This window comes from Centruroides vittatus, unplaced genomic scaffold (genome assembly GCF_030686945.1).
Source record: "Centruroides vittatus isolate TY-2023 unplaced genomic scaffold, ASM3068694v2 contig_371, whole genome shotgun sequence".
In the NCBI taxonomy this organism is placed as follows: Eukaryota; Metazoa; Arthropoda; class Arachnida; order Scorpiones; family Buthidae; genus Centruroides; species Centruroides vittatus.
Genome location: NW_027122194.1, coordinates 1,458,777 through 1,483,479, shown reverse-complemented (window position 1 = coordinate 1,483,479; position 24,703 = coordinate 1,458,777). Strand labels below are relative to the sequence as shown.

General features: G+C 28.4%; 1 protein-coding gene across 1 annotated transcript in view; it reads right to left on the bottom strand.

Moving 5' to 3' along the window:
* Positions 1-24,703, bottom strand: part of LOC136975395 (lateral signaling target protein 2 homolog) — a 62,814-nt gene that overhangs the window by 5,599 nt on the left and 32,512 nt on the right. Inside the window, exons 5-11 of the mRNA XM_067270437.1 lie at positions 22,833-22,885; positions 21,942-22,031; positions 21,483-21,572; positions 13,945-14,046; positions 12,741-13,473; positions 6,524-6,663; positions 1,305-1,456 (exon numbers count right to left, since the gene is read on the bottom strand). Of these exons, the coding sequence (XP_067126538.1) occupies positions 1,305-1,456; positions 6,524-6,663; positions 12,741-13,473; positions 13,945-14,046; positions 21,483-21,572; positions 21,942-22,031; positions 22,833-22,885 (1,360 nt within the window). The remainder of the gene's footprint in view (positions 1-1,304; positions 1,457-6,523; positions 6,664-12,740; positions 13,474-13,944; positions 14,047-21,482; positions 21,573-21,941; positions 22,032-22,832; positions 22,886-24,703) is intronic.

Sequence of the window (24,703 nt, the reverse complement as noted above, 5' to 3'; positions counted from 1 at the left end):
AACAACAATCTATTATGTGAAAAACAACTATGCAATAAATGATGAATTGCATCAGACTGCCCAGAGTTCACCTGCTTAACAAAGGTAAATGTACTATAGATCTATTTGTTCTGAACAGTTGGATTGTTGTACTCAATTTAAAGTTATTGATGAGGATATATCAAATCACTTTCTTATGACAATGATAATCAAACCCACCACCAGGATAAATTTGAAAAAGAAATGAACAAATACATATTGATTGACAAAACATATCAGTAGATTTAAATGCTTTTAATACATATAGAGAATTAATAGCAATTATAAATAAATTTATATTTGATTTGTTTGATGAAACTGTGTCTCGTTCTATAATTCAGGCTTAGTAAACACTAGTGTTGTGTTGTGTTCCAAAGACACTTGGCAAGTTTTTCCAGCAAATATCTTTATTTAGTTTAGTCGATATGGTACATTGTTTTGTACACATTTCGGTCTTTGCCTCTCTTCAGTCAACTATAATGCAATATATATTTTTTATCTATTACAGTAGAGAGAATTTACACAAAAAATGAGTATACAAACGATAGATAGATGTACCTTTTGGTTACACTTTGTATAATTTAAAATCTTGTAAGAACTGTCTTAATCCTTTTGTAGATAAACCAGTATACATTACAATTTAAAAATTTTTGCTTCAACAAATTTCCAAATTTTCCTGATGAAAACAGAGACAATCAAATCTAGTTAAACAGTAATGCCTTTTTTTGGAAGAAAAAATTACAATGAAAGAAATAAATGAAGCCATCGCTAAAATGAATTAAGGTTCTGCTCTAAGTGCCAAATTAATTCTATCTAAATTTTTTAAAATTATCCTCACATTCATTTAGAAAATTATTAATCAAATTATATAACTAATTTTATTTTTCTTCCCTTTTTTCAGAAAGTTGGATATTGATTAAATTGTTTATGAAGTATAAAAAAAGAGATAGGAATACTTCACAAAATTATTGTCCAATTGCACTACTTTCAGTTATGAAGAAAATCTTACATCAATACTGGCAACAAGATTCCAAAATTCCAGAAACAAGTTGCTTAACTTTGCTTAGGTATAATTTTTGTGAAAATATATTAATTTTTTCCTCTATTTTTGTTTTTCATTATATGGTGACTTTTCCATATTTATCTTGATGACCCTTTACATACACACAAACAAAGAATCAAACAAACAGTTGAAATAAAACTTTTAATTTCCTGTTAAATATTAGTTTGGTTTTTAATTATAATTAAAAGTAATTAATTTTTTGTTAATAAAATAAAAACTCAACCTGAAATAGCTACAAATAACTTGTGAATCAGTTCTTCACTTGTACTGTAATTTGATCGTACTTCATTACGAGATGCTATTTCCGCTGTTTGTAATGCAAGTGCAATTGCTTCATCTTCCAAATAACCCATTATGTTATACCTGTCTTCAGTTCTAAAAACAATAATTATTATTTAATAAACTTGATTATTATTAAAGAACTATAAACTCTCTTTTAATTTCAATACAAATAAAATATTATTATTCCACGTGTATGACTAATTCGGATATAAAACAATACTGCACTAACTAATAACTTAAAATTTCTGAATATTTGAGGTTAACAAATAATGGTAGAGTTCATATAGATAACAACAAATATATTTGTTTAATATAAAAAATATTACATCTTTAATATTAAATAACCTAAAGTCAGAAATTATTGATCTTTACTCAAATTTAAAAACATACTAAAAAAAATTGATATACAGTAAAAACTGCTTAGGTGACCATCTGCATTCAACAGGCACCTGTCAAAACGAGCAAAAATTTTTGGCATAGAATAGTTTATACATAAAGTCTTCATATAAGTTAGCTGTATTAAACAACCATCTGTGTAATGCAACCACAAGCATCGATTTTAGGTCAGAAACAACATACAATAACTGTAATAAGCAACCACTTCTGCATATATATCTGGTCTAAACTTTTGTTCGAACCCATATCAACAATGTTTCCCCCTCCTAATATAATGAATTAATCTAAACTCTTGTTCAAACCCATCTCAGGCACTTCTCTCACTCTTGAAATTAGGTGCAGGTGTTAACGAATTAGTTCAGCTACAAAGGAAATTCATTTCAGTTTGTTCGAAAATATCCAAAAAACAAAAGAAATGCAAAGTGCTGTTGTTAGAAGTCATATCATGCAACATACATATTCAAAAAACAATAAATGCATTAATGCAAAAATCAGTTTTACAGGCAATCTTCTTTTTTCGATTCCACAATTGTCATTGATGTAATAAAATCATATTATAAAAAGAAATAATAAAATTGTTTTATTATTAATCAATAATTTTTCTTATTGTACTTAAGAAAATATTAAATATTTTTAAAAAATACAGTATTTTTACAGTTAAAATAAGATTAAACTAATGAAAACCAAAACTGAAGTGGTGGAGAGATATGACGTGCTTCTATATCGATGATGTAATACACATAACTGAGGAGTGAACGAAGAGAAACAAGTTGAATTAATTAAGTCAGAAAAAAGATAGTGTGCATTATAATCGAGAAAATGCAAATATTGTATTAATTTTTAAATATTGGTATTAAATCTGTCTTATAAAATCACAACAACTCCTGTTAATTGAGTTATTCAATAAGAATAAAATACCAATATCACTCTGTTGTTGAAAAAATTTGCTTGTTTTTGCTCACCTCAAGTTTTGCATAGTAGAAATGGCTAAAAACTGTGCAAAATACATGAGGAAACACAGTATTACAGCACCACCTGTCTAAAAAAACCACTTTTTGAAATGAACTGTGTGTGGTCTTCATAGACAGGTTTTACTGTATTCTATCTAGTGCATCTTTTCAAACAAAAAACATTTCCAGATTCATATCCGTCTTTGAGAATTAATAAAAAAAAAAAAAAAAGTTACTCAGATATTCATGAAACCATTAAAAATAGCAAAAACAATTTAATCATAAATGTTTTCGGTCATTCTTAAAGACCATCCTCAAGTAGAAAACAAAATCAAACTTAACAAAAATAGAATATAATGAATCATTTTCCAAACATGGATTGTCAATTGGTTTAAATTAAAAATTAAAATAATAAAATAAAATAAAACTACAAATAAATACAGTAGAGTCCCATACAACGTGCAAATAAAGCAAGCAACAACCCTCGAATTTTGTCGATCAGAGGTATAGTTTTTTTTCAACTTACATGCCAAGGTTTAAACTTTCATAAATCATGTGATAATGCAGGTTTCGATAATGCAATTTCCTATAATGCATAGCAAATCCCCTGCATTGTATAGGACTCTATTGTATGTAGATAAATAATGAAAAAAAATAAATAAAAATAAAATTAAATACATGGAACAACAAACAATGAAAAATAAACAACAATAAATAAAAATACAATATAAATAATAAGACAAATGTATATAAAAATAAGTAAATATTTATTGAGAGTTACACATGTCCTTCAATACATTGGGACCACTTTAAGATCTTTGGATACCAAACTGAAAAAGCATAAGGTATAACATCCAGAAGTCTGAATTAGTCATAGCCCTTGCTGCCTATGCTCTTTCTGATTCGGTTGATGTTTGCTTGCAACATACTAAAATTATCAGAAGTATTAGAAATAAACATCATATATGTTACGCAGAAGCTCTATACATTTACGAATGTGTGTGTCAGGGTTGTTTCATCAATTATAAGGATATCAACATTCTCTGTGGAATGGAGAGCCTGCTTTGAATTGGATGTGGCATAACCAGAAGCAACTTTTCCATATGTCTACAGGAAGCTCACGTTATATAATATTTACCTATTTTTGTATACATTTGTCTTATTATTTATATAATATTTTTATTTATGTTGTTTATTTTTTATCATTTATCCATGTATTTACTTGCAGTTTTATTTTATTCTATTATTTTAAACCAACTGGCATTCTATGTTTGGAAAATTATCCATTATACTATGTTTTCACTAAGTTTGATTTTGTATGCCACCTGAAGATAGTCTTTAAAAATGAATGAAAATTACCAAAAATGTTTGTAATTAAATTGTTTTTGCCATTTTTAAAGGTTTCATGAATGTCTGAATTTTCATATTCACAGTTTCTATTTTTAATCAGAGTTACTATAGCAACATAATGACAAGGATAAAAATATTGCCATGGAAACATTTCCATTTTATTATATTGTTCTAATCACATTTGTTTCTCTTAATTCTTGAAAATGGGCATGAGTCTAAAAAACAATCACATTTCTATTTCATTCCAATCTACTACAAATATAGAATATTAAAATCTTTTTCCAATTTTTTTGAAGTTTGATGTTTATTATATTATAACAAATTAAATCTCCTTAATAAAATATTAAAAAATAACACTATTATACTATAAATTTTCTATTTGTAGAAACAATATTCTGAAAAATTACTGCATACTCTGAAGCCAAATGTGGTTCTGAGAATTATCTATGGCTTATGACATTCAATTTCCAAAAATATAGATGATCTTGTTAATAAGATAGGTCAGCAGCCAGTTCATACAGTTCTTACTATAAGATTTCAATACAGTGTATGTCAAAGATAAAAATAGTACAAAATAATATTTTATTACTGATGGCTATCTACTTTCGTACCACAGGAGCAAATTTTGTAATTATGTTGAAAAGTGCTATCATCAACAGTGAAGCTTCTTTTCACTGTAAACAATTATCAGTTTGAACACTGCATAGATATTTTAAAAATTTATAGTCAATAGATGTGTAGACTTTGATATACTAAAGAGGAAGTAATTGTGATGAAAAAGTGAAAGAAAATTAAATTAAAAGTACATAATCTCGACAATATGGATGAACTTACTGAATTAGTTTTAAATGATGTGGAATAAAACAACTCTGTACTACAATAACAAAATACAGTGGAACCTCGCTTAACGAGCATAATTCATTCCAGAATCTTACTCAATGCAAAACACTCATTAAATGAAACAGTTTTTCCCTAATAAATTAATGTAAAATACAATAATGTGTTCCATGCCCAAAAAAACTCAAATATTTTATGTATAATGTTTATTCAAAGACAATTATACAATATACATTGTTAAGGAGTGTGAATCATCATCTTTTCTTCTAGCATGAAATGAACCAACCTGAAATGCAAATTCAATTTGCAAAATAAAAAATAAAAAAAAAAAAACACAGATAATGTCTGATAAACATACCAAAATATGTCATTGGAATCATGCTTGATGTTCCAAATGCCATTGTCAAACTTCTAGGCTTACAAGATGGCGGCACTCAACGTTCATGTTTTAGAGATAAAAACTTCAGTGCAACTTCTATATTAGAAATTAATTAATTTGACTAGAGGTAGGCAGTTATGCTGCCATCTTGTATTCATTTTAATAAATATAAATAATTAATTTTTAATTTAGACATTTCTAAAATTTAATTTGGAATTGGCCATTAAATTTAATACGATGGCAGTATAACTGCCCACCTCTAGTCAAATTAATTAATTTCTAATATTTAATTATAGCCTTTACATAGCCCAAGAATTTGGCATATCATTTGGCATGTTTATTATATAATGGGCTATGGTTATTGATGTTTATATGTAATATGTGTGAACACAAGTTTGGAAAAATGTGTGATCATAAGCAACACTAAGATGCTAGCGGAACAGGTGCTAAACACAGACTGATGGAGCATGCTCACAATCTGGGACTTCCCCTCTCCTGGTCACTCGTTATGCAAAACATTGCTCATGAAACAAGTCATATTTTTACAATTTGTTTTGCTTGTTATGTGAATTACTCGTTATGCAAGGTGCTTAAGTGAGGTTCCACTGTATATAAAACATGTGCAAAAGTAAGTAAAATTATAAAAATAAATTTAAAAAATAATAATAATAAAAAGAAAATAGTAATGAAAAGATAGCAATTATGACACAGTTGACAATGCACAGTCCTTGTAAATTATGCCACTGTGCTGTAATCCTAAAAAATGCCATTGTACTTATTTCATTTAAAAGTTTTTCATAGTTTTTCCAAATGCTATCTTAATCCAAATACAGAAATTGAAAAACAAAAACTTTTATTAAAACGTATTCATATCTACATACGTTTGCACCTTTAAAAAATAAACAATGTATTTAAAACATATTTTTCATTTGCATATCTTTTAGCTTTTAGTTTCTATGCAAATTTTGAATAAATTATTACTCTCCTAAAAAGAGTTGTTAAACAGTGATAATCAAATATAGGAACATAAAATTTAAATTAATGCATAACAGATTCAAAAATTAAATTTAAACAGTAAAAATATTAAATATGTTATAAATAAAGTAGGGATGTGTAAGGATATTAAGAGAAAATTAAACATAAACAAAAGATTAAAAATTGTTTTTAATAATATAATATAAAACTAAATCCAGAAACTTTTCCATTATTTAATAAATACGCTTTATATTAAAAATAATAATTACTTACTCTGTTTCTAATTTACTTGAAGTATTATTCAGAGAGTCATCTGTCTGTGAAGAGACAGATGCTACTATTGTTTTACTGGAACTTGGATTATTTTCTTGTCTACTGATTTCTTTCTTAAGTTTGCAATTTTTATCATTTAGCTGTAAAAGATTTTTAAAATTATTATTTGTCAGCATGTGTAAGTAATAAACAAAATGCCTTAGAAGTTATAAAAGTTTTATTTTTTTGTAAATTAAATAATTACAGAATTTAAATTTTACAATTTACACTGATAAATTTTTGTATAATCAGCTTATATTCTGTTAAAAAAGATCAAGCTGCTAAGATCAAGTAACCAAAAAGTAATATTGGGTTGTTCGGAAAGTTCGTAGCGATTTTTGATAGCCGACAGTTGAGACACCGATTGACGCAAAAATGATTAGAATTGTACAAACCAATGAATATTCCGATAAATGACCTTGAGACACGTCCGTTACAAAAAAACCGTTAAGATTATTCAAATAGCGTTTAATTTGGCTCATTGCAAAAATAGATGCGAACAACGTGCATTATCAACACTTGTTTCTTTTCTTTTTTCGTAAACGCAAAAATGCTGTACAAACAGCAAAAAAGATATGTGATGTTTATGGTGGGAGTGCTGTATCAGAATCAACTGTTTGAAAGTGGTTTGCAAAATTTAAAACAGGTAATTTCAGCCTTGAAGATGCTCCTCGCTCAGGAAGACCTCCTGTTATTGAAGAAGACCAAATCAAAGCATTATTGGATGAAAACCCTCATTACACAACTCGAGAGATTGCAGACATAGTGAAGTCATCAAACAGTACTGTATTTCAACATCTAAAGAAGCTTGGATACGTGAATCGTTATGACATTTGGATACCTCACGACTTAACGGAAAAAAACTTACTGGATTGCATCTCCATTTGTGATTCTCTTAAAAGACGAAATGAAAATGACCCTTTTCTGAAGCGTTTAGTGACAGGTGATGGAAAAGTGGATCATTTATAACAACATCAGCCGACAACGATCTTGGGGTAAGAAAAATGAATCACCATTAAAAACTCCAAAGGCCGGTCTTCATCCAAAGAAGGTCATGCTCACTGTCTGGTGGGATTGGAAAGGAATCCTGTACTACGAGCTGCTTCCACAGAATCAAACAATTGATTCTGATAAGCATTGTTCCCAATTGGATAAGCTGAACATGGCAATTAAAGAAAAACGTCCAGAACTGGCCAATAGAAAAGGCATTGTGTTTCACCAAGATAATGCCAGACCTCACACGTCTTTACGAACACGCCAAAAATTATTGGAACTAGGCTGGGATGTTTTACCCCACCTCCCTTACTCACCCGACCTTGCTTCATCGGACTACCATTTGTTCCGTTCTCTACAAAATTCCCTTCATGATAAAAACTTTGATACTTTGGAAGCTTGCAAAAACCACGTGGATCAGTTTTTCGCAGAAAAAACTGGAAAGTTCTACGAAGAGGGTATCATGAAGCTGCCCCATAGATGGCAACACGTCATTAAAAACAATGGCGCATACATAATGGAATAAAAGTATATTTTTAGTATTAAAACAATTTCTTTTATTTCTCTTAAAAATCGCTACGAACTTTCCGAACAACCCAATATTTTCATCAAGCTTGTGGCCATCCTCAGCTCACAAATAAAGCCTTTAAAAATTTATTCATTAAACAAAACAAGCAATTATTTATTGTGACATCATAACAATGCCAGGCTGCAATTTTTTGTCACAAAGCACTTTATTAGTGTCTTGACCCTGCACATCATACTTTTGCTGTTAACAATGGTGTCATGCTAGTCATCTAACTAACTCTGTTCAGGAAAAAATTTTTGAATTGAAATAAAGTGACTTCTTACCAAACCATAAGTTCATATATAGTTAATTGGGGCCTCATGCCCCTAAGCTTTCTGGTCTCAACTTTCATCTATCTACTCTGTTCTCAAAGACTCAATAAAGGAAGGACACACAGACTACAATTTTTGAAAATTGCAGCCCAATTAGGACAGGGAAATAAGGAATAAAACAAAATCAGAGAGAAACTGGAATAAAATAAAGTTACTTAAAACTTTATAATATTAAGAAAAACTTTTTAATTTACAGCTTAAAAGCCTTTAACCAGTAGTTATATAACCTAGATAGTAATCACATAAGATTACAAAATTTTAGATATCAATTTGTCAATGAAAGAAGAGAGCTGGAACATTACAATAGTCATAACAAAGTTCTGTCATTATTTTGGGCTTTATTACGTTATATCTATAAATAATTGTATGTAATATACATATAGAGACCATATATCCTTCATTTAAGACAATCCTTTACTGTCTTATATTTTTTTCTAAAATGGCCATTTTGCCCTTTATTTTGTGAACCGAAATAGGACATAGGATAATGGCACATGCACATTCCTGCCACAAATGCTGCTAATGGCACAGCATTTGTGGTGATGGTGTAATGTGTATGTACAGTACATATTATACTTGATTGTGTGTAGTGTAGAAGCTGTAATAGGTGTAAGTGGACATCCTGAAGTTGCAACATTGCATTATTACCAGTGCACTTTAGCCCAACATTAATTCTTTACATATGGAGTTCATTCAAAATGTATTGTATGCTCAAGCAGGTAAACATTAATATTTATGTTATAACATATTAATTTTTATTTTGTAGACAAATTAAAAAAATTAGTACTAAAAGAAGCATTTTGGAGCTAGCATTCTGTAAAACATAATTACTCATTTCAGTCACACAAATGCACTTCAAAATTAATCTTAACATATTTTGACAAAAGATATTCTTATGACAAAACAAAACAGAAGAGATCATTTGTAATGTTTTTGGTTCATATTCTGTTATCTTAGTTAAAACTGATTTATGTAAAACCAATTTTATTACTATTTATTCAGACTGCTCTAATTGTGGAAATATTAAGTCCTGGTCAGGTATTTTTTTACCCAATCAAGGTGTTAAAGTGAAAGTTTCAGATTTACAAAATCTATTTGGAGAAAACTGATATATTAACAGTTCACATTAAGCAATCACTAAACAGATATGAAATTATTGATAAATTACTTGCATTATGTGCTGCCACCAACTGCAACTTTGGAACTAGAAACACCAACTGCAACTTTGTAGTTTCCAGAGAAAAGGAGAAAATATGTTTTCTTAAAAATGCAAAAGTTATGTGACAATAAGTTGGTGTTAATTGTGCTACCCACATATCCAATATAAGCACTGGTGTTAATTGTCTTTCAGTAAATACCGAAAGTAATATTAATATAATATAATAGTAATATTGTACAGATGTAAAAATTTGAATAAAATTTTACATCTGTACAATCAGAGTGGAATTGAAAGAATTTTTGATGATTGTGAATTCTTTATTGTCATTGTTAACCTGTTGATCCCTTTCCCTAAGCACGAACATTTACCCCGCTACGATCAGAATTTACCAACTCCTCCCACTCGATAGAATATAGCCCTCCGTTTAACAATTAGATCTGAGCAATCACTGTGCAGCATGTATGCATACAAAAACTATATGCTATATTAATAATTTTCTATACAAAAAAATTTATGCAATGTTTAATATGTCTTGTCTTTTTTATCTTGATGTAATTTAGATTGAATTTTTGCTTCTCAATTGTTTTGTCAAATGAAGAATACAATGCTTTGTGTGTTCTGATCAGTAGTGCTGGAGTTATAGGCCAAATTAATGGTTATGCTTGTTTTTGAACATGAGTTTATATACAATGAATTTTAAAGCATTAAACTAGCATTGAAAAATTTTCTGAGTTTTAATTTCATATACTATGGACATTTATTTTTTTTCTAAAAAAAGAGGAATTATACAATCATTTTGACAAATTACTAGTTTATTGGAGGAAGTGGTATGTCCATTATTAACATATAATCTACTTTGCTGTGTCTGTCTTCTCATAAGATTACAATCTTTGACAAAATTTTAAAATCCAGAATCAAATCTCTCATTCTTATCTACTGCAACAGACAATAACATAAATAATATAATTAATATTAGAATGTATATTGAAAACAAGCAGTATTAAGCATTTATATTAAGCAGGACTGTTTATAATATATTATCACTTTAGATGAAAACAAACAATAATATATTCTTTATGAATAAGAAACTAGAATGATGACATATCTAAAAACAGGTATTAACATTTGTTACACTTCAGGGACATGAAAGTCTTGCAGCAGAGATCACAACACTCTTTATCTTGAGACTCTCATCTACCTCAATATGCAAAATTCACGCAAATGTGAACACACTTTTAATTTTAACTTTCTTTCTATTTTTTGTGAAGTTTTTAAAAGTTATCGAAATCTGTCATTCATTTTTTAATGAAATGATCCAGTCATCTAAATTAAAACTAACATTATTATAATAGTTAGATTGGATCCAGATGATGAACAATTTTATAAAAAAAAATTGGATTTAAATTAAAAACATAATAAATGGATTAAATGTCGATACGACATTTGATAGATTGATGAAGTGCAACTGATAGTAATGATATAAAAAAAAAAACTAGCAAATCAAAGAGAAATTTCCTTTTTTCTCTATCTTTACACAGGAGGGGAAAAAAGACCTCTCTCATGCTTACAGCTAATAAGAGATATTTCTATAATTCAAGAACAAACAAGTAAAACAGTGAAGCCATTTTTGGGATGAGACTATGTCTCGGAGAGTGTGAGCAATGCATGCACAAATCTCGCACTCATGCCTGTTTGCAGAAACAGTCTCATCATTTTGTATTTTTTGACCCAGTTCTCGGTCCCCTGACTACCTACAAGTCTGGTTTATTTTATGTGCACATGACTTGGGCACCAAATACTCTGTGCCAAATTACAACTCCTTGACATGTACTGTACTCCTTCATACCTCTAAGGTGTGCAGCTGTTGACAGCAATGCAATTTTAGAGACAAGACATAGTCTCGTCAATTACAAAATATTGTTCATCCATCATATTGGCAAGATTTATCATCATCTTTTAAATATTAGCACTCACATTTATGAAAGATAAAAATAAGCAGAAGTAAAAAGGAAAAATTTTCTTTGATACATAAGAAACAGCAGCAATTACTTTTCACAAAAGCATATAGACATGTTTCTTTCTTATACAATAAAAATATTTTACTTTTTTGTTTGGTCTCTTTGATGATATATTGAGCATATAAAAACATTTATGGACTTGAACACAAAGTGTTTCAATATAACTTGCCATAGCAACTTGTTGGGATTGACTTCATTACCACTACTCTTCCTTTCCAGTTCATTGCATTTAAGATGCATGCAAGGTAATTGTATGCAGTTCAAATTATCACTTGCTACAAAACATCAACTACTGTTAACAGTACCAATGCATACTAATATTTGTGCGTGGAGTGTTGATTTTTCTTAAAAACTAAGTCCTGAATTAACATTCTTCAGGACTAAAAATTCACCAATAAATATGAAAAAATAATAAATTGAGAAATAATTGATACAGGTTTAATTTCCATAGTTTAAATAAGATTTATTCAAAGACCCTAGAAATTGAATGATGTTTCTTGAAAAGTTACATATCCAGGAAAGATAGAGTGAGATTTTACTGTACTATAGTTTCCTACATATAATCCACAAAAACTACTAGAACACAATCTATACCTGCTTCTAAACTGACTTTAAAATACAAATAATCCATGGGTTATATGAAAGAAATTATATTTTTACAATTTCAAAAATATTAAATTTTACTTGTTTACAGAAATTCTTAAAAATCAAAATTATTGCACTAAATTACTTCACTTTTTCTGTACAAATTCTCAAAACTTAAAATGTAATGCTATCAATTCAGTGATACTAAAACAACAAAGTGTGTCTATAGGTTTCTATAACAATGGCAATATTAATCATTTCTTATTATATTACTGAAAAATTTTTACTTGCAACTTATATACCCAAATTTCAGTAAAATCAATGCTAGTATTTGACAGATATTTATGGTTAACTATCACTGAGATAATGAAATTATGAATATTTTATTGCAATACCTTCTGAGGTTTTAAAGCACTCTTCTTAGGAACCTTAAAGGTTTGTTTAAAATTACTGAATAATATATGCAATAGAACTCCGTTTTATGATATAAGACATATTAAAAATTAAAATTTAAACTACTTACATTGTAATTTTCGTATTCATTTTTCCTTGATTGAGCATTTGTATCAAAGTACGGTGGAACATCCTTGGATGATACATATAAATTATTGAGCTGATCATCTCTCTCACAATATTGAACATCTGAAGACGACCATGTAATGTTTTCATTTACTTCAGAAATATGATTTGTCTCATTGCAAAATTGATCATTTGAGTTGGAATCAGTACAAGTAGTAGAAAAACTATTTTCAAGTTTTGACAAAGTGTCAGTCTTGTTATTGCAATAATTCTCACTATATATACATTGAGCAGTATTACTAGTTTCAGTAAATGTCACATCAGAATAATTTGGAATATCTGAATTAACAAAGTTTTGTTCATTATCTGAGCAACCAAAAGTTATTGTTGAATGCAAATCACTATTATAATTGTCCAATGTTGAATTATTTGTTGAAAAACAGTTTATGTCTCTTGTATTTTCTTCTTCAGTCTGCCAAGTTTTAGTAGTATTGCTGGAATCAACTAAATTCTGATTGTTCTGTGAGGTATTTACATGACAACCATAAAAATCCAAAATAAACTGTTGACAATTTTGATGATTTTGAAGAAAGAGATTTACATAATTTTGAAATTTATTACCAGGATAATCACTTGCAACTGCACATTCAGTTTTAACAGTATGAAAATCATCTGTGCTACATAATGTTCTTTCTAAAATGCTAAGTTCTTCAGGTGAAAGTGTCCAAAGCAATTCTCTGAAAAAAGGTTTAAATATAGTTTTAAAATCATTAAAAATTACAATTATAAGATTCACTTTAATAAAATTTTTAAAATAATTTTTGAAGTATTAACAACTGACAATGATCTATCAATCTAGATAAAAAAGCTTTCTTGGTCATCAAACTGATTTGTTGAAATTAAAAAGGGAGTTTCTTTTTTAATTCCAGCCTCTGACTCATTTCATTAGTAATATACCTTTATTGATATTTGCTTAGTAATATAATTATTTATTTTTTCCTTAAAAAGGTATATTTCTTTTGCTAAGATTTAATCTCAAGTTAAATTCATATCCTTTCATAAAATATTTCTAATAAACAGAATCTCACACAAATTTAATTTAATTAAAACAAATATAAATATTTATATTAATTCATTTAATATGTAATAAATATGAAGATGACAGATTGAACAATAATTTGTTTTTACAGTGCACAAATAAATCTTACCTTATTTCATAAAGTGTACAATAAAAAGGCTTGAACATATAAGACATTTGAGAGCAACCATTATCAACATTTAATGGTCCATCAGAATATATTATCAAGCCACTATAATAAAAAAAAAAAAAAAAACATATTAATAAATAAAATATTTCAATTAATATAGATTAAAATGTAAAGGTACATAATTCTATAAAGCAATTTCAATAAAACAAAAAATATTAAACAAATAATAATGTTTAAAATTTATTGATGTTCAGACTCTTAATATTGTGTCTGGAATAATGTCTAATTTTTGTTTGTATCAGTTAATGTTTACAATTAAATCAGTTATTTACATGAAAAAATTAAATATAACATTTTTTTTTCTACAGATTGAAAGAAATTCAGTTTTTCAGTGCGAAAATCAAATATTTTTTTGTTTATTTACCATTTTTTACAATGCCTTCCTCTTATTCTCAAAATGTATAATTAAAAAACAAGTAAATAATGTAAAATCATTATTTACTTGTTTTTTAATTGAAAAGACATTTTAATAATTAAAATGTCTTATCAAACCCAGTCTATTTGTAAAGCTCAAAACCTGATTGTTTTAAAAATTCAATTTATATATATAATGTAAACAAAGCAGCATCAGTTCATAGGCTTAAATGACTGATTAATGATCTTCAAATTATGTTTAGAATTATAACTAATACTCAAATTATATTCTATTTTTAGTTTTGCTAATTCTGGTCCTTTTATTTTCTGATACAGCTTATTCTCATACTTTCTTCTTTCCTAATATTTTTTCTAATACTAAAAAACACACACAAATATACCCAAAACCATTAAAAAAACTCAAATTATTTAATGATATAACTGTTTTTTTGTCTGTTTCTAATGAATATTGTCAAGTATATCTTAACGAATGCCAAACATAACAACATTAAGCAATCAAACATATTTAAACAAAGATTTGAAGTCGTTTGAATTGTGCACATATGCACAGAACATTCGTATCATTAAATAATTTTATTCCTTTTACTACTTTTGGGTATACATTTGTGTATGCTTTTCATTACATACAGCCAGTTTTTAAACAAGTAAAGATTTTTTAAAAATACTTTTACAATGCTACCCTCATAACATACTGTATCATCATAAACAAACATCATCAGCTAACCCATTAAAGCAATACTCCAACCAAAGCTGAATTATTGGGCTAGAAATGGCTACAATAATAAATAATTTATAAGACAATTATACAGCTGTTTCTAGCCTGATAATTCAGCTTTGGTTGGAGTATACTGTAATGTCATCTTAAATTTGACATTCTTAAAAAAATAATAAAAATAAAAAAACAACAAAAAAATCAAGAATTATATAAAATAATGATGCAAAGCAAAAAAAATACAAAGTAATATACATAGGAAAACTAGTATCAATATATACTACAACAAAAATGGAGTAATATCAACTAATTTAGCAGAATCTACATAAAAAGAGAATATAATATTAATATAGAGCAGGCATGGACAATCTTTCTATACTAAAGGGCCACACAACACTGTTTATTGTGAAATCAGAACTTATGTATTGAACATATGAGATACTACATAAAGAATATTCTATATCTGTGAATACTAATAGATAACAAATCTTCAAATTTAATAACTTATAGCCTTAAAACTTTTGTTTATTAAAAATGTAGATTCTTGTATATTATTTAGGACATATATATATGTTTAAGAATCTTGATAATATTGGCTACAGAAAAAGTCATGAAGGGATGCACGAGTTGAGGTCCTCAGGTTGCCCATGTCTGATATAGAGGATGATACAGATGATAACCTATAAAGAGTAGAAAAAATGAGGATAACATCAGAGGTATAGAGTAAAAAAGAGTAAAAAATACAAAACAAGAAAATCAGAAATATGAATATGATCTCTTACATAAAGTGAAAAAGTCAGAAATAATTCTTTAATTTTGCTAATTAATAAAATAGCATTTAAATAATGTTAGCTATAACTTTTCATAAATACAGTTTTGAAAATCACTAATCAATCAGTCAAATCCATACATTGATAAAATTTCTTGTTCTTTTGACAATTTTTTAAAATTAAGTTTTTGAATTTTGAAAACATACTGATTTTGGTAAGACACATTAAAAAGTTGCCCATTTGTTATTTACATATTTTTTAATATGCAAATTGTGAGAATATCCACATACAAGTATTTTGTATCAATTGGATACATTATAATAAAAAAAAACCACATTTCCTTACTGAAGAGACAATATAAAAATAAAATAATCAACCATTCCAACTTCAGCAAAAATTCTTTAATCCTAAGAACGTTTTCAAACGCATTAAGCGTCCATCTTCAGTTACATCTTTAAATTAAATATGAAATTCGAACTAATATTAAATTCGAACAAATATTACATAAATTAACGGTACGATTACAATAAATAAATAAATACATAAAAAATAAAAATAAAATAAAATAAAATAAACAGGATTATCGTAATTTACAAAATTATGTCAATATTTCATCAACAAATAAAAATAAAATAAAAATAAAACAAAAAATAAAAACGAAACAAAAAAACAACGTGCGGTTTAAACCAATCACGGATTATCGCTATATTTCTTTACAAATGCCTTCATCCGTCATTAAAGATTTAAAACAATATCAGCTCTAGGATTTATCGTACTTCTATGTTTAGCCCAAATCATCGCACAAAGATTTCCAAGCTGTGGAAAGCCCATCAGCGTCCCTATAATTAATGCATTGCGTACTTCTCTGCGCTCTGTGGATCTCCAATTTTTCGAAAAATTTTATTGCGTGTCTCGATCTAGTAGCCCTGATGATAGAGGCTTGGTCCCAAAAGACCGTGATGCCTTGCTGCTTAGCATAACTGGCCAGGACGGTACTATCAACTGATTTTTCCACCGATCGCTTGTGTTCATTAATCCTCTTTTTTAAATTTTCAAATGTTTAATTGACGCCTTGGAGCACGGCCCTTCTTTTGCTCCGACACCGCTAATACGCCCGGAAAGTATTATACCAAACGTTGAAAATCTCATAAAGGGTATGAAATTAACCACACAGGATTATTACAGATGGAAAACAAGAATATATGCCGAAAAAGTAAAACGTAACAACTCAACAAATATAGTTTTCCAACAGCGCATTAAGGAAACAAAGGAATGGCTCCAAAAAAATGATGTGGTTCTCTTAAAGGCGGACAAATCGAAAGGTCTTGTACTCATCAAACGAAGCTCGTATAGGGAAAAGTTAAATGAATACATCGACAGCACGGAATGTCATCTTGCCCCGAATAATTACTTGGAAGCATTGCAACAAAGAGTGATAAGATTCACCCTAACTCCTCTAGCGAAATTGCTACATATGGATGCTGCCACTTTACAAGCTCCCAGGACTCCGAGAATGTTTGCTTTCGGAAAAACGCATAAAACAGGTTCCCAATTACGCCCTGTAGTGGAAAAGTGTAATGCTCCGACGTTCAAGATAGAAAAAGTACTTCTTAAATTTATACAAAGTAATATGCAAGTTTCGCCGTTTTCGATCAAAAACTCGATAGAATTGATCCAAAAACTTGAGGATGTTACGCTCATGAATGAGGAGTGTTTGACGGTATTAGATTACAAGGCATTATACCCTTCCATCAAGCTGCCTCCTTGCTTTTGTGCCTTGCGGGACTTTTTATTCGCCAATATTAAGAACGCTGCAAAGTACCACACCCAGATCTTGGAATTAGCGGACTTGATATGTCACACATCTTTCTTTGGCTTCGAGGACAAAACTTATATACAGGGGCGAGGAGTACCGATGGGTAGCCCTATGTCTTATATACTCTGCGAATTGGTACTCCGCAAGCTAGAAAGCAGTATTCTCCCGATAGTAGGAGATGATATTTTATTATACGTGAGATACGTGGACGACATCTTTATCGTGTGGAAGGACAATCGCAACATCAAAAAGTTTATAGATTTAATGAATCAAAACCCCTATGGTTTAACTCTAGAGTTAGATCAGCAAAGTTATAATAGTGTTAATTTCTTGGATCTCACTATAACATGTGTAGGAGGGGAAATCTGCACGAATGTCTATCGGAAACCGATATCAGTCCCAATCGTTATCCCTAGGAACTCTGCAGACCCGGGGCATATCAAGATGGCAGTATTTCGCTCGTGGATACAGAGAGCGCACACACACTGCACCAATGTTTTAGATACAATTAAAGAGCTACAATACATCCGAACAACGGCTTTGCAACATGGCTACAGAACAGAAAAAATAGATGCTCTCATCAAGAAACACCATAACCGAACGAGTGGGAGGAGTAGAAACCAACCAAGAGAGAAAGTGATCCTCGATTACATTCCTTTTCTTAAGCCGTTAGTTAAAAGGATTTCCAAGAGTAGGAATTTGCAGGTTATTTATCGACGTAATCCGACCATATACAAGCTTTTAAGGAATGATAAGATGAAGTATGAGCGTAACTCACTAACAGGAATTTATTCGATACCATTAAGGGATCATAGGTTCGATTCTAAATTAGTATATATAGGGGCAACTTTGAGAAATTTAAAAAAGAGGATTAATGAACACAAGCGATCGGTGGAAAAATCAGTTGATAGTACCGTCCTGGCCAGTTATGCTAAGCAGCAAGGCATCACGGTCTTTTGGGACCAAGCCTCTATCATCAGGGCTACTAGATCGAGACACGCAATAAAATTTTTCGAAAAATTGGAGATCCACAGAGCGCAGAGAAGTACGCAATGCATTAATTATAGGGACGCTGATGGGCTTTCCACAGCTTGGAAATCTTTGTGCGATGATTTGGGCTAAACATAGAAGTACGATAAATCCTAGAGCTGATATTGTTTTAAATCTTTAATGACGGATGAAGGCATTTGTAAAGAAATATAGCGATAATCCGTGATTGGTTTAAACCGCACGTTGTTTTTTAGTTTCGTTTTTATTTTTTGTTTTATTTTTATTTTATTTTTATTTGTTGATGAAATATTGACATAATTTTGTAAATTACGATAATCCTGTTTATTTTATTTTATTTTATTTTTTATTTTTTATGTATTTATTTATTTATTGTAATCGTACCGTTAATTTATGTAATATTTGTTCGAATTTAATATTAGTTCGAATTTCATATTTAATTTAAAGATGTAACTGAAGATGGACGCTTAATGCGTTTGAAAACGTTCTTAGGATTAAAGAATTTTTGCTGAAGTTGGAATGGTTGATTATTTTATTTTATTGGATACATTATAATAAAAAAAAAACCACACCTTTAAAAAATCCAGCAACGAAATTTATTAAATAATAACATTTTCAATCAGTTTAAATGATCTTCAGTTATGATAAAATAGAACATAAATACAAAAATTTAAAAATAAACAATAACAAATATTCTAAAATAAATAAATAAACAAACAACAGAAACTGTAGTTGAGATTAATAAATAAATAACTGCAGAAATAAAATTTTGGGTAGAAAGTTGTTTTCTAATTGTCGCACCACAGGTTCACAAAGTATCGCTGGCGTGAGACTGCCCATAGGTATGCTTCTTTCTTGTAAACAGTGGTGATATTCAGCGGCTTCGCACAGGTTCGGCCGAACCCGTTGTTAAAATTTTCAGTTTTCCGAACCTTGTTAAACACACGGAACATTTCTCAGTGGTTTTGTTATTTTTTTTTTTAAAATATATTAAAATATACATATTAGACTCTGTAATACTACTAAACTAGAGCCTTATACCCCGTTTGCACCGAGCATTTCAATCTAGATTGTGAGCAAGGTCAGGGACTATGCCTTGGTGCGATCCCTCTCGACCGTTTCAATCTTGACTGAAACGAGGTTTAATCGCGATCGATTCAAGAGAGTTCTTGAAACTAGATCCAGTCATAAGAAAGATCCCACAATCTCACTTGCGCGAGATAATACAAGATGGCTGTGGAAGACGTGTCAGGCTATGGACAGCAAAATAAAAAGGATATTGTATTTCAAGAGATGATGACATCTGTCTATTATCAGCAGTGCCATTCGGGGTGAAAAAATTTCTCTGCCTAAAAAAAAAAGGTCGACAGCAATAATATACTATTGTTACCTGGTCTTCGCCAGGGCTCGTTACGTTCCAAATACGCCACTGATTATTAGATATATCGCAAGAAAAGGTATTGTATTTATTTCTAGCCAAAACTTCCATTTCGTTTGTCGGTGATTGTCAGGGAAAAATTTTCTGCTAGTGAACCCTTTGTTAACTATTTCGAATATCACCACTGCATGTAAGTATACCTTATTCTCAAATTCAAAGAATGATGTATAACATAAAGATGCACAAGTTCCAGTAATATGATTGTGAGGTTTGTCTATTTTTTCTTTTTATTGTTTATTTTATTTCTGTAGTTATTTATTAATCTCAACTACAATTTTGGTTATTTATTTACTTATTTATTTTAGAATACTTGTTATCGTTCATTTAAAAATTTTTATATTTATGTTCTTTTTCACATTTTATTTTATCATAACTGAAGATCAGTTAAACTGATCAAAAACATTATTATTTAATAAATTTCTTTCAAAATTTAATAATTTTCTTTCAAAATTTAATAAAGTTCTTTCAAATAATAAATGCTGAGCTGAAATTTTTTAATCACGTTTTTAATTTATTGAATTTAAAATATATGCTCACCACCTCAAACTAGTAGTGGCTTAACCCTGTACATCATACTTTTCCTTTAACAATAGAGTCATGCCAATCATCTATCTAACACTTTTCAAGGAAAAGTTTTGAATTAAAATAACGTGACTTCTGATTTGCATTGGATGTTTGTATATAGTTAATCAGGGCCTCCTTCCCCTAAGGTTTCCATATTTGGTCTCAGATTTCATCTATCTAACTCCATTCTCAAAATTAAGGAAGGACAAAGAACAGTTGAATGAACAAATGGATGATGATGGAAATTTATAGGTCTACAAGTTTTTCAAATTGCAGTCCAAAAATACTAAGTAAACAAACAAACCTACACTAAAGGAAGTTAATGTTTTTACTTTATAACATTATTAATTTAAAATACATTATAGATTGTAAAATAGTCAATTTTACAAAATATTTCCAAAACTAATTTATTGAACAGAATTAAAATTGCTAACTATTGCAAAATTGCTAATTTCTGTCATGTCCAATCACCAGGAACAAAGCAGTCTTCTTTTGTAGTGAAAACTTTTTATTAGAGGCTATGCCTTTGCAATATTATGTAAACAGTTAAAATGTTCACTGATGATAAAACAATAATTAAAAAACAAATAATACATAAATAATTTCAATTACAGTTACATAGTTTCTTCTATATTTCTAGATTTTGTTATTAGTAATTAATTCATTAAAAGTAACATTATTTTAAATACAGACAATACAGTGAATACACTACATTTAATTTACAAAACTATTAATAAAAATTATTTACTAATATAAAAAATATTCTTGATTATTAATAAGAAAAATTTTACTCACCATACAATAGCTAATCTTGGAACAGTAAACATCAGGGAAGGATCACAATCATCTACCATATTTTGTGTGAAAAGATTAATTCTTAAAGCTCTGAAAATATTAAAATATTTCATTATAAAAGAACTGTGTATCAAATAAAATATTTACACAAAATTCTTCATAAATTCTGATTTTTCTAAAAACTATTTAGAAATTCATTTATAAGTATATGAAATTAAAAATGTTAATTTAAATCAAATATATTATTTTTAGATATAAATATTTTGGATGTCTTTTAATTTCTATTTATCAAAAGACAACTAAAACTTTTAGAATAATGCAACATTTTAATATATTCTTAATTATAGTTTAAATACATTTTTCTATATACACATTTCTTGCAATATAATTATATAAATCTTTTCCTTTTTGAAAATATTAGATTTAAGGAAAATAATTTTTAAAAAACTGATTGTTTACCTTTGAAGTGTTTCAGAAAATAAAACAATAATTTCTTGTTGAAGATGACATTCTTTCAAAGTTTTAATTGGAACCATAATGCGAACATATCTGTAAGTTGAATAAACTTCTTAATTAAGTTATATTTTGCATTTAAATAAGATATTTTTATAGTAATATATTTTTAAGTTTATATTATAATTATTAATAGTATATAAATGCCAAAATCATCTTTTGATGTTTTTGGCACTTAAACCTAAAAGCAAAATAAACTAATTAACCACATTTTAATTAATTTTGTAATTTAATCAAAAAGTTTTTAATACAAGTAGATTGATTGTCATAAAATCAGGTAATTATATGAAATCAGGATTTACCATATGGTAATTTACCTGATAAACATACAGTGAAGCATTTTACACCTTTTATTTTAGTTTTTATTGATTATTTTTTAAGGTTTTTATGTGTTTTCCCCCTTTTTAAACAAGTTTCAACTTATCTGTTTTACAGGTATATCCCTTTTATCACTTTTAAATAATACTTTATAGTTGTTTTATTAATAATTTTATTTTAGTTTTACTTGTTTTACCTCCCTTTATTTTAAAATACTTATTTAATAGTGATGAATTTCATATAATCTTATTTTTTGTGAGTTTTACACATATGTAAGATATAATTGTTAATTTTACTGTAATTTATTCTGCAGCTTTATCAAATTGTACAATAAAGATTGAAGAGAGGCAAATAGTTCAAAATTCATTTCTGTTGTACAAAATAAAGTCTATATTATTCATCAAAAAGTGTTCTGTATGCTAAGTTCTACATAGCAATTTTGTGCTTACCTCTAAAGAACAAAAAAAGAGAAAAAGAAACAATCATGTACTAAAATTATTTTATTACATAATTTCATACCTTAATTCAAACTCTGCAAATAGCCTGTCAAATATTTCCAAAGACTCTTTAAGCTACAAATATAAAAATTTTATAATTGAAACACACTTAACTTTTATAAAATTTAATAAAAATTGTCTTATTGCCAAATATTTATTTTAAAGATGCACATCAGCATAAGAACATTAACAAAAGGTTATTATTGAAAGCTCTAATTTTATAAAATTAACAAATTTTATTATAAATTTGATTAGTTTATGATTATTAGTTTTATCAAATTATGTCTAAAATATAAACAAGATAAATTGAAAAGCAACATTATTACAATAATCTATATATATCTTCCTGTTTTTAACTGATAAAACATTAATAATCTAATTAAAAAAATCATTAAAAATATTTTGTATAATACATTGCTTAGTATAATTATTATTATTTTCAATAATGATTTTATTTAATTTTTGACAATTTTTTATAAATAAATGAACAGATTTAAAAATGTTTAAATATTTTGAGTTAAACATGTCTTAAAAATTATTATTTTTTCATTTTTTTATATATATGTTTTATTCATTGAATATTGAGAAAATAATAGTAATGTACTGCCAAGTGATTATAATTAAAATACTCCTATCAACACTGTCTGTAAAAATGCAATTACATCTGATATGGTGATATTTCAGGACATACAAATTTTTTTACAGAATTGTCTTCTGTAAGAAACTTGCCACTAATCCACTATTGCACTTTTGGTACTGCAACCAACGAACATTTACCGTATTTTATGGACTATAAAACGCACTTTTTTTTTCGAAAAATTGCCTCCAAAATTCAGGTGCATCTTATAGGTATTTTTTAAAAAATTGCTTAAAAATTGAGGTGTGTCTTATAGTTCGTAAAATATGGTAATTTGTACACTCATGCTATACAGAGACATTAGCAATGCAGGAGATACTGCTCAGTCTGGTCCCAATTCTAAAGGTGTAAAACTAAAGGCAATGAACAGTATGTTCAATGACTGAACATAACTGATCTCTGTGATGCTTTTCATGTAAAGTGTGATCTGCCTTTCAAGGCTGGGTAATTTGCAACATATCCTCAATGAACTACACATTTTTAGTGTACCCATAACCAAAAATTACACAAATTAAGATCCAGAAAAGGAGGTGGCCAGGCAATAAGGAATACATGACTAATCATTTGTTATTAGTGAAATGTTGTTGTAGAAACTGTTATACACAGAATCCAATATGTGGAAGCATGAAAGTGGTTGAATCAGTGCACTGTTCAACAATAGCTGTTGTAACATCTTCAACAACTTATGAAGTAATAGGTTTGCATCCTCAACCAGGTTGAACTCCCTAATACCCAGTTTATTTGAAACAAGTGATCATTCTTCTGAGAGTTGGTGGAGTCAATGGTCATTGACATACATTCTTATAATGGTGAAATTACTGAAGTGCAGCTGCAACATTTCCATCATTTGCATAGCATAGATTTGCAAGAAATGTGGCATTCCAGCAAAATGATGGCCATTTTTTATGATAAGAACAATATTCAACAGTTTTGACCACTTTTATACCTAAATGTTGGCTGAAAAACATGTACTTATGCAAATGAAACTGCTTTTTCATTATGTGCAAAAATGCCATAGTGGGAAGTTTTGGTAATAATTTTTTAAATGGAAATGTCTTATGTATGACCTGAAATGACATCTACCAGATTTGTTTCATTTAGACTGCTAAATATCTCTATAGATAGCATTGAATAGGCATTCTTTAATTATGATCACCCAGCAGATAAATACAGTATATTATAAAACAAAATTTAGTTAAAAAATAAACTTCTATGCTCTATTATTCAACAAGCTCTATTCCTGACATTGAGTAATA